The sequence below is a fragment of the Lates calcarifer genome, unplaced genomic scaffold (genome assembly GCF_001640805.2).
Source record: "Lates calcarifer isolate ASB-BC8 unplaced genomic scaffold, TLL_Latcal_v3 _unitig_947_quiver_1216, whole genome shotgun sequence".
Taxonomy (NCBI): Eukaryota; Metazoa; Chordata; class Actinopteri; family Centropomidae; genus Lates; species Lates calcarifer.
Window position 1 is genome coordinate 12,552 of NW_026118114.1, and position 18,377 is coordinate 30,928.

The 18,377-nt window shown below is 42.2% G+C and overlaps 2 protein-coding genes across 3 annotated transcripts; one reads left to right on the forward strand and one right to left on the reverse strand.

The window, feature by feature from the left end:
- Positions 1–515: 515 nt before the first annotated feature.
- Positions 516–15,382, forward strand: LOC108880489 (amyloid-beta A4 protein). Of its 2 annotated transcripts, XM_018672027.2 has the most exons (18): positions 516–788; positions 2,868–3,035; positions 3,163–3,292; positions 3,408–3,520; positions 3,970–4,160; positions 4,249–4,466; positions 4,656–4,823; positions 6,818–6,951; positions 7,076–7,150; positions 7,850–8,008; positions 8,235–8,363; positions 8,544–8,643; positions 10,954–11,021; positions 11,474–11,612; positions 11,886–11,939; positions 12,793–12,884; positions 12,994–13,140; positions 13,239–15,382. In XM_018672027.2, exons 1-18 carry the CDS (start codon positions 657–659, stop codon positions 13,338–13,340), a joined length of 2,319 nt encoding a protein of 772 aa, XP_018527543.1. In that variant the 5' UTR covers positions 516–656; the 3' UTR covers positions 13,341–15,382. The 2 variants fall into 2 exon arrangements, with proteins under 2 accessions (XP_018527543.1, XP_018527544.1); XM_018672028.2 differs by lacking the exon at positions 4,656–4,823 and having other exon boundaries at positions 520–788.
- On the reverse strand, positions 14,519–18,358 carry LOC108880488 (GA-binding protein alpha chain-like; the record flags this gene model as incomplete). The annotated part of the gene is given in 11 exon segments (XM_051069414.1): positions 14,519–16,112; positions 16,115–16,204; positions 16,207–16,217; positions 16,336–16,405; positions 16,408–16,527; positions 16,892–16,969; positions 17,274–17,305; positions 17,454–17,508; positions 17,660–17,854; positions 17,942–18,166; positions 18,268–18,358. Coding segments are annotated over 11 exon segments (1,083 nt in total), but the record flags the coding sequence as incomplete, so codon positions are not given.
- Between the last annotated feature and the right edge of the window lie 19 nt (positions 18,359–18,377).

Below are 18,377 nucleotides of genomic sequence, written 5' to 3' on the forward strand. Positions count from 1 at the left end.
CATGAACATCACTAACATTCCCAGAAATGTTGTCATGTTGCGGTCTGCGGGTGGATCAGGACTAATGGAAGAAATCTAAAGGAAAAAATCCGCAAAAGTTGACGATACAGCAATTTCTAACAGTATTACTCTAGTCTGCTCTATGTCTCGTTACTGTTTTGTTTAAATGTCAAGATCCGCCATATCTGGTTAAAAATCCCTGTGCCGTGAAAAATAAAGCAGTCCGTACACGTACGCCATGTGGGACAAGTGAAAGCAACAGGCTGTACAAGAGCAGAGAGTGTGTCCGGAAATAAGGGAAATTAGATGGCATTGGCCACAGAAAAATTATCCGCCTCCTACCTCTCAGGACATTAAAAACTATTTTACTTTCTGTCTGCATTAATCGAACAACATGGGTAGTGTGATATCATTATTTTCAGTACTGCTTCACTATTTTCTTAAGAATGTTATGTGCACATCTTATTAATTGAATGGGTGGACAAGCTTTAGGTTAAATATTTGCTTACACACGCAGACGCACACTCAGCCAATCTCCGTCACACTCCTCCAGCCGTCACCGACGGGAGCAAAGCTGGGAGGAGGGAACAGCGGGATCGGAACACTTTAGCCTCCGCTGCGTCGACACATATAACCACCTGCGTTAACTTATTTGTATGTGCATGTTCGTTTTTTACCCACGGAAAAATCGTGAACATAACGGGGGTGCTGGATACCAGGAGGACGGCATGGGAGAGCACACGGCGTGTCTGCTGTTACTGTTGGCGACCTTGACGCTTTCATCCGAGGTGAGTACAGCGGAGAAACCTCAGCGTCGGCGAGCAGATGCCTGGCTCTACTCGTCTGCGGCAGGCCTCTACTGAAGCCGCACCGGGCAGACCACAACAGGCCGCCACGTCAAACGGACAACGACGTTCTAAAAAAATAACGGTTATAATGTAAACGTAACTGATGTTGTTGCGTTGGTTATATTGTCCCAGTGATAACACGAATGCTGTGCAGCCTTTACAGAATAACAATAGTGCTTGGCTTATCCGAGGCCGACACTATGTCTGATTCAGTAAATTCATGTCCCCTGACAGTCATTAAAGATTTTGTTTCATGAGTTCAACGATACGCCAGGTTAACGGCGTATACAGATTTACTGCGTAGAATTAGCAAATCAAATCCACCAGGGCCTACCGTTAGATGTCAGTGATTGACAGCGTGGCCCTTGACATGTTTTTGTTTGTTTTGCGGTGTTTGTTTTTTTAACGCAGTCCTCTTATAATGCTCAGTTATAGTAGTTAGCGGCGGTTATCTTCTATTGCTAGTGAGATAGCGAAGTTAAATTACCTAACTAGAGCAGTGAATACGGTTTAGAAAGCTAACGTTAGCTAGCTTTTTCTATAAACTGAATACGGATTGGCATGGCAACCGTTATGTGCTAACATATCAGTCAGCTAGTTCGGTTAAAACATGGGTTCAGACAAATACTACACCAACTGTATCTGTCAAATACAAAACAAGCACTTCAGCTTTGGTGTGAATAACCAATCTGATGGCGACATAAGCGCTTAGCAATGCTAATGTGGAGTGTGTTGTTCGGTGCTGCTGCTGCGTCGACCTGGCCCAGCTGGTCCAGCAACAGCGGTGCAGCTGCAGGGTGGTGATATTGCTGAGGAAAATGGAAAAAAGATGCAGGCTTTTTAGTTTGACACAAGCAAGATGGCGCCTGCAGCTTGCCGTTGCTGCTGCTGTGCAGGACCACAGAGGAATACACAACTCAGGACCAACTAGAAATAGGATGAACAGGGCTTACATTGCAACATGCAAGTCATTAGATGCATAGCATTGTTTATTCATAACCATACTGCATTTAGGGACGCAAGTTATTTTGAAAGAGTTTCTCTGTAGTGCAGACTCAATACTAACTCATCTTCTGTTGCCTCCCCAGCCAAATCCTCCTTTGCTGCAGTGAAAAATATCTCTACAGAACGAATTATGCAGGACACACTTTTAAATGTAGCAGTCAACGACTTTCCCGTACAAATATCACCATATGCCATAACTGTGCCTAGTGTTGAGTTTTATGTCTGCTATGCTGTCACTATATTCTTGTCATATTATAGTTAACATCTTTACTGTAATATTTGTGTACAGTGTGGGGTCATACAGAGATTTTCACAGTTTGTTTTGTAGCTTTACACGTTTCTAGGCTGAAGGCTGAGTCACGATAGAAAGAGTCACACAGGCCCTGCAGCACCAAAACCTAGATGTGATAACCTTTGTGCTCTGTTAAGACTTGCTGCCACATACTCCCACAGTTATAGGGGCCTTTTTCAGCTTATTCTTAGATGTCAGACCAGGTCAGACTGGTTATCAAATTGTAATCCTAGACTAATAAGCACAGAAGCAATATAATGGCACCACATGGTTTGATATAGCCATCCGTTTAATGTTAACATGGGGACATTCCTCAAAGTACGTTAACTGGTGATGTGTTACATGAACAGCTTCATATGGACTGATACACAGATATAACTAGTTTAAAGCTAGTGTTATTGTTATATTTTCTGTAGTAGTCCCCGTGTTCAGCCGGGCATTGGTTCATGCACCCACTGCTTACTGCTGCAGTTTGTCTGTTTTTGTTTCACTGTTTTGGTAAAAACAAAATGAGTAAGAAGGATGTGGTATTATGGAGTAATTTAAAAAGACCTTTGTCCTCATTATTCACTAATTCCAGTGCTGGATGAAGAGACAGATGTCTGTGCAGGATTGTATGTGAAAGAAAGCAGAATATATGGGTATTTATGGGTAAGTTATACTTAGCCAGTTTGGTACAAATCATCTTCATTCTTGTCCTCTCTCTTCCCTTGTCTGTCCAGGTGCCCGCTGATGACTCTGTGGGTTTACTAACTGAGCCCCAGGTTGCCATGTTCTGTGGGAAGCTCAATATGCACATCAATGTGCAGACTGGCAAATGGGAGTCTGATCCTTCTGGCACTAAGAGCTGCATCGGCACCAAGGAGGGCATCCTGCAGTACTGCCAAGAGGTATTTAAATGGAGTGAGACAGCAGTGCAGAGACAGACAAAGAGATAGGGACAGATAGAGAGACAGCAAGTAAACAGAGCAGGAAGGATGTAGTAAGAAAAAACATAAATCTCTCACTGTTCTCCAGGTGTACCCAGAGTTGCAGATCACAAATGTTGTGGAAGCCAACCAGCCTGTCAGCATCCAGAACTGGAGCAAGAAAGGCCGCAAGCAGTTCCGCAGTCACACACACATTGTGGTGCCATACCGCTGCCTGGGTGAGCAAGTTTACTGACACATGTGTATGTTACTGGACGAGCTTGTTTGTATGAATGCATGTGTGAATGAGTATGCTAATTACTTGTAACAAACAAAAGTATATTCATGTTGCAGTTGGGGAGTTTGTGAGTGATGCCCTGCTTGTTCCTGACAAGTGTAAGTTCCTGCACCAGGAGCGTATGGACCAGTGTGAGAGCCACCTGCACTGGCACACTGTAGCCAAAGAGGTGAGAAGAAACAGCAAGAGAGCAATTTCTCTATATGAACTTCATATTGTACATCATGCTCCCAGTATAATTATATCTACTGATGGCTTTTTTGTTCTATGTCTTAATTTTTGGTTTGCACTGAATGACTCAGCACTCCTTAATTTCGTCTTCCCCCACTTGTATCTGCTGTAAACCTGTTCTGCCACTTTGTTCTGACTTGTGTTTCTTTTATTCTTGCTCCACTCTGATTATTCATTAATGTGCAGTCGCTCTCAAAGACAATTCTCTGTCAGCCATTGATATTTTTTTTAACCCCTCTATTATAATAGATAATCTGTGCATCAGAGCTACAGTATGAGGACTGAAGTAACTGAACGTTGTGTGGTTTCATTTTGGATGTTGTTCATATGTGTGTTCATATGGAAGAGCTGTAGGATGTTATGATTAATATGTGTTATTAAAATTAGTCCTGCGGAGACCGCACCATGAATCTCCATGACTACGGGATGCTGTTGCCATGTGGAATTGACCGTTTCCGAGGAGTGGAGTTTGTCTGCTGTCCAGTGGAGGCAGATCAAGAGTCAGACAGCACAGAGCTAGAGGGAGAGGAGTCAGACGTCTGGTGGGGCGGAGCTGAGACCGAATACTCTGATAACAGGTATCAGCACTTGCATTGATCATTCATTACCAGAAACACACACACACACACATTAATACAAATACTGAACCAGCTGCTCTCTTCGCAGCATGTCACGTCCGGCAGACACGGAGCCTGCCACCGCAGAAGGTGATGAAGATGAGGATGAACAGGCAGAAGCTTTTGAAAGGGATGAGAACGGAGATGGTGATGAAGGTGAAGATGATGACGTGACTGATGAACGGGATAGCGATGAGCGCAGTGCTAACATTGCTATGACGACCACTACCACCACTACCACCGAATCAGTTGAAGAAGTTGTTCGAGGTAAGAAATCAAGTGAACACACACCCTTTTCTTTACATGTGTTCAATCAATGGTTGTTTTTTTTCTTTAATGTGTTGTTTGCTGATCACATAACAGGTGACAGTTTTATGTTTTCCATGAAATTCACAAGCTGCATTCATTTTTTGCATCCATTTTGAATTTATGTTTGCCTATGTGCACATATCTCAGCTGTGTGCTGGGCCCGTGCTGAGTCAGGCCCGTGTCATGCCATGCTGGAGCGCTGGTACTTCGTGCCTGAGAAGGGCCGCTGTGCTCCCTTCTTGTTTGGGGGCTGTGGGGGCAACAGGAATAACTTTGAATCGGAGGAGTACTGCCTGGCTGTCTGCAGCAGCTCGTGTAAGTCCTAGGACCAGAGCCATCTAAACCTTGAAGTGTCCACACCGCAAGCCTGATTCCTGTCCTCAGGCTGCTGCAGATCGTCTCTGTGTCTCATTTGCTTTCTCTGTTCCTCCCTGTCCTGAGTGTCTGATGGCTCTTAACCACGTAGAGCGCTGTGGATTTGGTTGCTCATTCTCTAGACTTGTTTCAAGCTTTGCAGGATTCATTTCTCAGCAAGATAAAAATGTTACATTGACTGGTAAGGAATAGCAGAGTGACAAATGAGTTGAGGACCATGAAATCACACATTTCCCAGACATCACGCATTATGTTTATATATATAATTTAAGTGTCTATGTTCGTGCTCCTCTCATTAAAGCAAAAAAAGTGTTCTCTAATTTGCGGTAAAGATGAAGCAAAGTCATAGTCTAAAAATATATGGCTGGTGAGATTCTATATTATTTCCTGTTTCCAACAAATCTCATGAAAAGGGGCTTATCAGCTTTGTTGTCAAAATAAGTAATAAGATCAATACCACTCTTGTATCTTGTAGCCAGTTAGCTTAGTATGAAGACTGAGACCAGAGAGAAACAGCTAGCCTGACTGTTTCCATTCTTTACACTAAGCTAAGGTAACCAAACAAACTGCTAGCAGTAGCTTCATAGTAGAGAGGCATAAGAGGGGGCTCAGTCTCCTCATCTAAGTTTAGGGCATCCAAAAATGTTGAACTATTCCTTTAATTATCAAAAAATGTGTAAGTTATTATTCACTTAAGCAGCTGGATACTGTAGGTTTTTAGCAAATGTTACCCAAACAGAGGTAAACACAGCATCTTTTGGGGTCTATTGTTAGTTGTGGAGTGATACACAGTTGAGTTTCTGTAAATGTTTGTGGCAACCAGAATAGTTATGTGGGATTAACTTTAAAAAAATACAGCAATTGCATTGGTAGCGCATCAGAGAGTGGCTACACAAACATACTTGTTACTCTGATCAGTTCATTGCTGGTTTTGCTGTTTCTTTTGGATTTGTTGATAATAAGAAAAGTAAAGATTATCACCAGCTGTGTCCTTTAAAAACGTTCAAGAACAGCCATTTTACATAAATAACGTCATTAGTTCTTTGATGATGTTTGAACATTGCAATAAAAAGAAAATGAAAGGAAAAAAGGCAGATCAAAGTAGATCAAGTGAGTGTCCCTCTTGGAAAGCAGCCATGATGCTCTGTCCTTCACTCTCACATAAAGCATCACCATCATTTAATTACTCTTTTCATCATTTTCTAACGAGTAACATGAGCTGATATTTCTTGCAGCATGTGGACAAGACAGTGTAAATACTGAACCTTCAATGTCAGTGTGCATCTGCATGTATTTCTGTGCACGTGTGCTTGCATGCCGTCCACTGTAACATGCAGACGTAAGGTCTCATCTCTGCTGTTGCAGTTGTGTAGTCGTAGTCTGGCCTGGGAGTGGTGGCTCTATGACAGTGTCATCAATATTTTTTAACCATCTGAGTGTGCTGATAGCTGTGGTATGCGTGTGTGTGTGGGAGAGTGTTGTTAAAGGTTAATGGGTTGATTTGCTGTTTCCATCCAGCGTCTGCCCTGATCCTGACACGGCACTTTTCATCTTATCTCCCGGCTCCCACATTAAACAAAGATGGACAACTAAACATACTGGGAAATTTACCACCATCTGTCTCCTGATAATCTTTGTCTCTCTTAAACTCTCTTTTATGTATTAAAATAATTTTCTGTGTGAACTTAACCTATTAAATGTCATTAACATGTGTTTAAACTAATTGCAGTTATGTGTCTTGAACTGAAACTCTGTGTAATGTTGCCTCTCTGGAATGCATTGTGTGTTTCAGACTCACTGGGATCAGTGTTTTTCCTGCATTTGCTGTGGATGCATCCACTTTACTGATATTCTTATTCTGTGTGTCACTCTGTGTCACATCATACTGTTTTCTCCCCTGCCCTGCATTTGACTACTCCTCCATTCTCCCCCAGTGCCCACCATGGCCCCCAGTCCTCCAGACGCTGTGGATCGTTACCTTGAATCTCCAGGTGACGACAACGAACACGCTGACTTCCAGAAGGCCAAGGAAAGCCTAGAGGCCAAACACCGTGAAAAGATGTCCCAGGTGTGTGTGCGCATGTGTGTGTGTGTGTGTGTCTGGGTCAGTGTTTACTTTCTGATTACAAAGCCTGAATTTGTCAGTATGAAACGGTTGCTTTTATCCCTGACATGATGCTCTTTATGTTCAGGTGATGAGGGAGTGGGAGGAGGCTGAGAGACAGGCCAAGAACCTTCCTCGTGCTGACAAGAAAGCTGTCATCCAGGTAGGACACACACCACAACTTCTGTTTTGTGTATGTACGATCCCATCATTTGTAAAAGTGGAAGGTGTTTTTAATAAATAGAATACAATAGGCTTTATTGTACAATTGTACAACGAAATTGTGGGTGTTCCACAAAGACAAACAGTGCACTATAGAAGAAATAATATACAATAAGAAATACAAAAAGTACACAAATAATACAAAAATACAAAAATATAAAAAATACAAAAATCTACACTAATTTTACACAGTTTACATACACATAGCATTGTGCAAGAAACAGACTAGGACACTTTAAGGTGCGAGGTGGATGGAGTGTCCTTGGTTCTGGTTCCAGGGGAAGAAGATGTTTGTGAGTCTGGTGGTGTGAGACTTGATTGACCTGAAGCACCATCCAGAGGGCAATAGGTCAAACAGGTGGTGGGCGGGGTGTTAGGGGTCTCTTGTGATGGCCCTGGTTTTCCTGAGGCAGCAGGATCTGGATATTTATAGATCAGATAAATATATGCATTTTCCCTCAGGTTCAAGATGAGTCATTGAAAATAATTTAATATTTTACAGGAAGAGATAAAAGAGATGTTTTGATATAAAACCTGGAAAATGTGTAATTTATTTCACAGTGTTGTTAGGTTATAGTTCATAGGTTACTCAGTGAAAAGTAGTGGTAATAGTGGTCATTGTTGCATCTTTGCAATGCAGCACTTCCAGGAGAAGGTGGAGGCTCTTGAGCAGGAAGCAGCAGGAGAGAGGCAGCAGCTGGTGGAAACTCACATGGCGCGGGTGGAAGCTCTGCTCAACAGCCGCCGTCGCCTTGCTCTGGAAAATTATCTCAGCGCCCTTCAGGCCAACCCTCCACGGGTATGCAATCATGCTTACCTTTATCCACATACAGGCCTTTTCAATTAAGAGAGCCATTACATGATGTCATGGGTGTGTGCACAAAGGAATTCATTTAATGGCAGAGTTTAGACGCAGCTAACAAAAGCTTTCTCAGTGACGCGTCATGCTGCTCTGCAAGAAATATAATTAAGTATATGAAAAATAAAGACAGCACACTAACACCATACAACACTGCCACCACCAGCCCCGTCAGGTGTTGGGTCTGCTGAAGAAGTACGTCCGTGCAGAGCAGAAGGACAGGCAGCACACACTGAAACATTACGAGCACGTCCGCACAGTCGACCCAAAGAAGGCTGCACAGATCCGACCCCAGGTACTCCACCTCACAGTCAAAACCTCAAGCTGCAGTAAAGCTTAAATAATATGAAGAGGGCAACAATTAGGTAGATCTTCACATAGAAAGTTATGTTTGGTGAATTGGAAGAGATTCGTTTTTTAACCTTTTTGCTTTCTTTTTACACTGGAACTTAATCCCCCTTCTTCTGACCTGTAGGTTTTGACCCATCTACGTGTGATAGATGAGAGGATGAATCAGTCACTGGGTCTGCTCTACAAAGTTCCCAGTGTTGCAAATGAGATTCAGAACCAAGTTGGTAAGTATTGATCTCATACTCAATTCTTAATGTATGAATGACTGCTTTTGACATGTCTGGGCAGTGATGTGACGTTAGGATTTGCACCTTTGTATCTAAATGTTCTAAATCACAGCAGTGTTGTCTAAACATGTCTACATACATCTGACACACACCTAACAGCACATGTAAACCTTGCCATTTAATAAATCACATCTCAAGTCTGAAAATGAAAAGTTGTGTCACCTCGACTTTGGTGCCGACTTTTGGCAGCCTGCCAGAGTAGTTCTCGTTGTCTTGTGTTTTTATTTATTTATTTTTTTTTTTTTTACTTGTTACACTTTATTTTCTGACCTCTATAGGCCTTATATAGATTTTTTAGTACGTGCAACTGTGAGCTGTGTTCGTATGATGAGCCCCGTCCTGGCAGAGGTGTGCCAGGGCTCAATTGTTTATACAAGGGATCAGCTGATGAGCCTCCAAAAAAGTGGCCTGGCTGGTGGGAGACAATCTCTGGGGACTTCAACCAAGTCACCCTGACAACATCCCTGCCCACTTTCAAACAGTTTGTGGAGTGTAAGACCAGGGAAAACAGAACACTGGACCTGTGCGCTGTTTCCCCAGTAACAAACCCCAGGTCTCTAAGGACATTAAAACAGCACTGAACAGGAAGAATGCTGCCTTCAGGAGCAGAGACAAGGTGAAGATGAAGAAGTCCCAGGCAGAACTGAGGGATAAGATTGCTGAGGGCAAGGACTGTTACAGGAGTAAGCTGGAGAGCAAGCCACAGCAAAACAACTCAAGGGAGGTGTGGAGTGGTATAAGAACCATCACTGGTCATGGAAAAAAGACTGCTGAAAGGATGTGCTACTCAACTGTGTGTGGTTTTTCAGCACATATTCAACCTGAGCCTGAGCACCATGACTGTTCCTGCCCTGTGGAAAACATCATGCCTAGTTCCTGTGCCCAAGAAAAAACTGACTGAAATGACTACAGACCAGTGGCATTGACTTCACATGTCATGAAATCCCTGGAGAGGCTGGTCCTGAAGCACCTCCGCCCAGCTGTCAAGCCATCAGTGGACCTCCTGCAGTTTGCTTACAAGCCCCATATTGGAGTAGAAGATGCCATAATTTTTCTGTTATACAGAGCTTACACTCACCTGGAAAGGGCAGGCAGCACTGTGAGAGTCATGCTTTTTGACTTCTCCAGTGCATTTAACACCATTTGACCTGCCCTGCTCAGTAATAAGCTGCTAGACATGCAGGTGAATGCTCCACTAGTGGCCTGGATCACCAACTACCTCACACATTGGCCACAATGTGTGACAACATGTCAGATGTTATCAAGAGCAGCACAGGGACACCCCAGGGAATGGTCCTATTTCCCTTCCTGTTCACTCTATACCCTGGACTTCAGATACTGCTAACAGTCCTGCCACCTACAGAAGTTCTCAGATGACTCTGCTCTTGTTTGCTGTATCAGCAGGAGACAGGAGACTGAGTATAGGAGTGTAGTGGATGGTTTTGTGGAGTGATGCAGACTAAACCAGCTTCAACTCAATGTTACAAAAACTAAGGAGTTGGTGGTGGACTTAGGACCTGGGCGTCCACATAGACAATAAACTGGACTGGACTAAAAACATGGAAGCTGTTTACAAGAAAAGTCAGAGTCGCCTATTTTTTTCTCAGGAGACTTGGATCTTTTGTTGTCTGCTGAACCATGCTGCAGATGTTTTATCAGTCAATGGTGGCCAGCGTCATCTTCTACGCTGTGCTGGGGCAGCAGGGTGAAGGCCGCTAGTGCCAATAAACTTGACAAGCTCATCAGGAAAGCTGGTTCTGTCCTGGGAGTGGAACCAGAGTCACTGGCGGAGGTGGCAGAGAGGAGGATGCTGAGGAAACTCCTCAGTATTATTGACAATGCCTCTCACCCCCTGCATGCCACATTGGAGTCACACAATAAAGATGTTTTAATCTACTGCAGATGTCCCAAATCAATCTCAATCTGCTCAATATCAAGAAAGGGAGTGTAATTAAACCATGTTAAATGTGCTGTGGGAGTATACAAAATGCATTAATTAACAAACCCTGCAACCCCCTGTAGTGCTGAGTGAGAATGAAAACCAGTTTTACAGCATGTCTGAAGTCCAGTGATGAATGGCGTACTGATAACGCAGCATCTTTAATCAGGACATCAGGACGCTGTATGAACTTCATTTGCTGTGCATTTTTAAAATCTTTCTCACTCCCAACTATTAGTCCTCCCATCTATCATTACGATGTCTCTCTCCCTCACTCACTGTTTTCTCTTTCTTCTCTTTCTTCCTAGCGCTTATAGTGCAGAGAGTTCAGTCGGAGCTGTCTCAGCAAGTCTCTTCCCTGCAGAGCGACGGGCGGGTGAGTTGAGCTGCACCCACTCACATATGCATGGAGTCCGTCCTGTACAAACTGGACTCTCTCACTTATATATAAATAGAATCACCTCTCCTCCACAGAATGATACAAGACAAAGTCGACACAGCCATGTGCAGAGAAGCTTAGATACAGACACAGAGCACAGTAGGAAATACCAAGAATGCAGAGACAAAATGAATTTTTTAGTTTGTGTGAATATAAACTGGTAAGTGGCAACTGGAATCGAGCACAGTGAATGAATAGAGGCAGAGAAATCAAACATTCGTCAGGCAAAACATGATCTCTCCGGAGGATTCTGTATCTGAAGGGCAAAAAAAGATTAAAACTCTGAGATGATTAATTTTCTGCAAGTTGACTCCACAGTTTCTAGCAGATAATCATCAGGATTGGATTACCTCCCTGACATCCAGATTAAAGCTCCTCTGTATTTGCAGGTGGATGGCAGGGTGAGTTACGGTAACGATGCTCTGATGCCTGATCAGGCCTACAGCTCTGCTCCTATGGACCCTGGCCTGGACGGACTCGGCTTCATCCACCCTGAGAGCTTTAACCAACCCAACACAGAGAACCACGGTAACACACAGACACACCATTGATCAGAATACAGAGACTTATTGTCATGTTATAAAATGAGATATTCACCATATCACTGACTCTGAGTATAAACACAGTGGAAAATTGGCATCAGCACTAAAATACTTGATAAGTCTTAATAAAGTTTAGAGTTGTAATGAGATGTCATTTAAGAAATTTGGATTGAGAATAGACAGATAATGATGGATAATTTGACACTGCAAGTTGATACGGAATCCTCCTTTTTTAATTACTTTTTTATTTTTGTTGCAGTTGAGCCTGTTGATGCTCGTCCAATTCCAGATAGAGGACTGCCCACAAGACCTGGTGAGTGTGTATGGCAGTATGTCTGCAAGCACACATGGAACTATGTGATTTATCAGCAAGACCTTTGATTGAGTCGTCTGATCTTTTAAAAAAGTGGGAACAAGTTTACCAAATTTGTTAAGGTTATGTTACATACAGTTTTCTGAAGTCATTACCTTCCTTTCTAACACATTTGTAAAGGCACATTTTGGCTGCTAACACTTCTGTTCTTGGTGCTTTGCTATACATCTTACATTACTGCCACCAACACATGGAATAGCATTCACACGCTCATGCAAAACAAAACAGGGACCCATTTAATGCTTATAATAATACATTTTACTTATAAAGCTGCTTTCAAATATAAAATGTAAAATTTTAAAAGTACCTCAGAACAATAAAATGAAGTATCTGATTTATTTTCATTTATTTGGACAAAGGTTTAGGACATCTGGAGCTTGATTTTACTTGATGTAAATTGGACATAGACTATATAGAGTACTTATTGGAGAACTTATTGAAAATTTAATGGATTTTTCCCACCACAAACAAACAAATGGAATCACTTGAATGTAACATAGGTATAGCTTGTTTACTGTGTGATCTTGAATAATAAGTAAATACTGTATAAATATAAATATCAAGGTAAGTATGTGCTATGTGCAGTATTTATTTTGCCATATCACTCACCTGTAGGTTTGAGATCACTTTCTGCCATTGTTTGCATAATTGTGTGTGAGAATTAGTTTAATTGCACATAATATAAATACAAATACAGCCTTGTATGTAAGACAAAATCTTATTTCACCACTAAATGTCTCTTTGCACGTTTGTTTTTATAACACATTTTTTCTACGTGCTCCTCTCCTTTCAGTGTCTGCTCTGAAGCCAGAGGAGATGCCAGAAGTGCGGATGGAGACTGAAGAGAGGCAAAATGCTGGTTATGAAGTTTACCATCAAAAACTGGTATGAAATCCATTTGATTCCAGCACAGCACACTTCATCAGTTATTCGCTCTGGTCCAGCAGTGGTCTGTGATTTGTGCACAGAAACAGCTTTTGTTTTTCAATGGCAGGTATTTTTCGCTGAAGATGTGGGGTCCAATAAAGGTGCCATTATTGGACTTATGGTTGGAGGGGTTGTCATAGCAACTGTTATTGTCATCACCTTAGTGATGCTGAGGAAGAAACAGTATACTTCTATTCATCATGGTGTAATCGAGGTAAAGAAAAGGAACAAATGAATGCGTGTTGGATAGTTTCTCATTTGTCTACATGAATTTTCTTTTACTGAGCTTTTTGTTTTTTATTACGTTGGCAGGTGGATGCAGCAGTGACACCAGAGGAGCGTCACCTGGCCAAGATGCAGCAGAACGGTTACGAGAACCCCACCTACAAATTCTTCGAGCAGATGCAGAACTAAAGAACTGCTCGTCACCATTTTCTTCAGGCGTATCCTACCCACACTCATACAACTTGTAGGGTCTGTTCCACTCGGGTCCATTGCCTTCAGCCCCTACACCTTCAGTCACTCACCTTGTTGAGGGGGGAGGGAAGGTGTGAGGATTACTGCCAAGGCTGATTTTTATCTTATTTGAAAGATAGGGAAAAGATCAAAGAAATCTTTGTGCCAGTTTATGTCTCAGTGAGGGGTTTAGGCCAAAGGAAACTGACATGGAACAAAGCCTTCTTAATCCCCGAGCTTACATTTACCTGCATTTGTTCAAACAAGGGTACCCTGTTTCAACTGCACCATTCAGCCAATCAGAACAACAACTTCATAGTGTTTGTACTGAACAGCCACCACCCCTGTTGACTATTTATATGAAATCACAGTACTGTGCTCACAGCTGAGACCAGAAACATGTAAAACCCCGGCAGTTTAATTACCAGTCGCTCCTTCATCGCTCCAGCTGTTTGTTCCTCAAACTGTCCCACAAATCCCTGCTCCCCTGCTCTCAGATGACAGCTGTGCTGTGTTGGATGACGTAACGGCTCTTAGAGCTGGCAATGGGAGGAGGGGCTCTCAAAGCGCCTCTCCGCACGACTAAAGCCCAAGTGTTTCAGGTTTGTTTTTCAAAAAAGGAAGAAAAAAATGCAGAAAAATATACATAATCAAAATATGTAAAAGTTGAAAAACATTTAATGTTTTGTTTTCTGATTTTTTTATGTGTAATATATTAAGACAGAGATTAGCTGTACGTATATGTAGTGCATGGCAATATTGATGACAGATACAGTTATGTTGAGGTCCTCAGGAGCGGTCCTCATACTAGATATTTTAGCGGGATTGTACATTTGTAGTGTCTTCTTTGTGATCTTGTGATATGAAGAAGAAAAAGAGTATTCAGAATCTGGTCTGCTTTGTTGTCACACAGACTTGCTTTAACTGAATCTTGGCTCTTTATGCTCATCTCCATGCTTCACTGTTGTGTTAGCTGCATGGGCAAAATGCTCTATACTGTATGTAATATATGAAGTGTAATAGTATCCGAAAGGAAGAAGATCGTGTTACTGTTTGCGTTCTATGCACTCTGTCATTTTGGAAAAAGTGTTGATTATTATCACCAAATATTATTGCTGTTAAGTCCCTGATGCCAATTCACACTGTCACTGCACATTGGGTTTTTATTAAGAATGAAGATCAAGGTTAAAATGCAGGATGGAGGTTTTTCTGAAAGCGTATCATTCCAGACTCATCATTCCATCGTCTCTCTTGATTGTATATATTTGGAAGAAGGAGATCCAGAGGCCCAGTTTCATTGTCAAGCTCTGCCTCTCTTGACCGTTCCCTTGTTTGTTTTCATCAGTCTTTCTTTTCTCATGCTTCTCTTCTATTTCTGACTGTCAGCAATATTGTACAGCACTTTGGAGTCAACATGCAAGTATTTGATTGGTGGGAGTATGAAGGTCAGAGCAACTCTCTAGACGGTCCCATTTCTTCTCCATTCCTTCACTAAGTCACACATGCACATTTTTCTACATTTTCTATGTATACATGTACAGTGCTTCTGTTTATCCTGTGGTGGATATTTCTCAATCTGCACATCTGTCATCCAGTCTCTTAATGGCCCATTAATGGTGGGAGGATGAGCACATGTTGCATCAGCACAAAGACACATTTCCCTTATTCCCTTAATTAAGTTATTCACACCACCTCCAGTCAACATGAATGTGACATGCATATTGTGCATTTATACCACAGAAATACAACACATATCACCTCTGCGCATTATGTCCACACGTACAGAAACACTAACTGAAGCTCTTAATCAGGTGAATGTTTAAAATTTGTATTGATGCTCACTCTGGGTGTCTTTGAAGGCTAGTGACAAAAAGATGCTTTTTTTCTCTCATTGAGTCAGTGACCTTCCTCTGTGTGTAGTTAAATGAACCATTTGCTTAGAGTAAGAAAAAGCTTTCTACACTCACTATACCATGAATAAAATTTTGAATGTACATATACTTTTCTGGCTGGCTGGCTGTTACTATGATTTAAATATATAAATAATTTATTTTTAAAAACCCAAGGGTGAAATGACTGAATCCCCAGACATTAAGAAAAATGCTTGCCACTTTATTCCTCTAGTGGACAAAAAGGGTCCAACAATTTAGGGAACAAACACTAAATAAAATACAAAAAGGGTCCTCTATAAATGGAAAATATGAAAATACACTTGCCCTTGTGGCTATCAAAAACATGAAGTACCGGTATATACAGTGGAAACCATCCTAGGCTACAGACAAGGGACACATTACACCAAGCTCCTAAGTGGGTTTTCAGTCACACATTCAAGCATTCAGTCATAACAGCATCACTCAGTAATTACACAAACATTCTCTACCTCATCCTGAACACACTTCTCTTGGTTAGCATTAAAGTAAAGCTGAAAAAAAAAATCACCTGTCTCAGTCTAGCTGGACTAAAACTGGAGAGACATTAGCAAAGTTAATAATCCAGACTGATCAGGAATCAGCCCTGCATTTCTGTGCCTAAGGAACACAGCTGTGTCAGAAAAAGAATGAAGTTGATTTGATTCCAGACAGTGGTGGAGAGCTAACTTTGGCTGCGGTCTCCTTCAACTGTCCTTGTCTAGTGTCGTGGTGGCCAAGGTCACTGTAGTGATGGGCTGACCAATGCCATGCATCTGCATACGAGCCAGTTTCTTCTGTTCGCACTCGGTCACCAGGTTGTGAGCTCAGCAGCGCTGTAGCCAATCAGAGTCCTCAGGTCGCACACAAACTTGTAGACAAAGCGCTTGCCCTGCACCTTGCTGATCATGTCCCGTCATAGTAATACCTAAACAAGAACATGAAAGTTGGAATCTCCTTGTACAAATAAAAACCACCAGAGAGCATCATCAAATTTAACAATTCAGCCACAGTATCCCTTTAGAAAATAAACAGAAGAGACAAACCTGAGGGCTCTGCTGAGTTTTTCGTAGTTCATGGTAGGCTTGTTCTTGCGCTGGCCCCATTTCTGAGCACAAGTTCAGGCTGGTTGAGTTTGAACTCTCCTTCCTCGCCCACCCAGGAGATGCAGTCTCTTGCATCCTTGTCTGTCAGCAGCTCCAACAAGAACTGCCAGAGCTGGATCTGACCATTGTTACCTGGCACCAGAGAGACACAGCATTTGATTTCAGGTCAAATCTTCTAAATAGTCAGAAAAATGAGAGATGCATTTGCATTTATTTCAGATGTGACAATATTTTAAGGCCTTAAAGATCGACATCTTCAAATAGCATCATATAAGACAAGGAAAACATGACCTTAAAAAGTGTTCAAAAATATGTTCCATTTAATTTCCTGTAGATTTACTGATCACTTAATAGAATAATTGTTACAGCTTGGATCTTAGAGTGCTCCCTTCCCTCACATCTGTACACACCTGGCCAATCGATGTGCAAAGCAACAACATAATAAAAAAGCTTTATAAAATTAGAAAATTTGTTCCTCGTGAGTAATGTGTACTACCTGTGCGGTTGCCAGGTGAGCTGCGCTCCTCTCCTCCTGAAATGCGCGGCGTTCTGGGGCCACGCTCTGCTTCAGTACCTTTATGGCGGTGGTGTGCTCACCTGAGCTGGGATTATCTGCACAGCTGGAAAAGTTGAGATAATGGAGAAATGACTAGTGATGTTTTTTAGTAGGGTTGTAGCTAGATGTTTTCATTATTGATTATTGATTAATATGTTTCATAGAATAGTCAAAAATGCTTGTTGCAATTGTTTACTTCAAAATATTAAAATTATCCAAATATTTGCCAATTCATTTTCTTTTCCATCGACTAATTGGTTCTAGTTTTGAGTCAGAGTAGTGAAATAAATAGGAAGTGGTTTTTTTTTTTTGTAAAAATCACATCTCTTCCCTGTGGGTGAGAAAAGGGGTTCGCTGTGGTCATTTTCATCAGACAGATAACATAAGCAACTCATGACTTGCTGAATCCAGTTCATAGCCCAGAGTGCCTATGAGGGCATTTTCAGGTTGAGCAGAGTTAAATATAAAACTTTCATATTTAAATTTTCACAAGAGCACTTACGTGATCAATAGGACTGTGGCATCACCTCCAGACTGATCCTGGCTGGCCAACACATCTGAAATGGACACAAGAAATAAGTTAAAAGCTCTCTCTGCACAAATGAGATGCAACTTTAACCTTCAGTTTACCTCTGTTGACTTCTATGAAGACAGCTGAAACTGTGAAACACACAAACACTAAAACCAGAGCAGCTCCCTCTGACTTACATTTGCGTAGGAGTTCCAGGTGACTCCAAAGTATCTCTCCATTGGGCACTTTCTGAAGGAACTCCTCCTGGCTGAAACTGCAGAGTTCTCGGCCTGGGATGTGAATGCTGCCTATTTCCATCTCATCGATGTTAAACTCCTTCATCACCCACACGGCCCAGTGGATCACCTGGTCAGCTGTCCAAAGCAAGGGGTCTGAGGGGAAAGAGAGAAACCTCATATACTAACAATCACACCTTTTTCACTAAATTACAGTTTTTCACCACAGTAAGTGTTCCTCACCATATGGTATGCCCAGGCGGACCTGCTCTTTGCGGTAGCCTTCAAGTGCTGCAGCCCAGCGTGTAACCTGTTCTGATGTCTCATCTGTGAGGCCAGACCTCTCCACAGCAATGAGCTGACCCTCCTCCACCAGGGCACCCTCCTCCCCTGCTGCATCCGGATCAATCACCACCTCCACTGTTTCGACCGGTTTCACAATTTCCAAAATGTTCAGCTTCTCTTCACCTGAGTAAGGGAAAAAAACATAAATGACAGATTTAGAGACAAACACTGATACATTACTGTATATCTGCTGATCTCTGAAACACTTCATGTAGACTCAGTACCTGGTTTGGTTATAATCTGCAGGCTGAGCTGCACTGTGCCGTCTGTCTTTACTCCCTGATCGAAGAGGCTGTGATCTGGGTGAAGCTGAAAAGAAGAACACAACAGATAT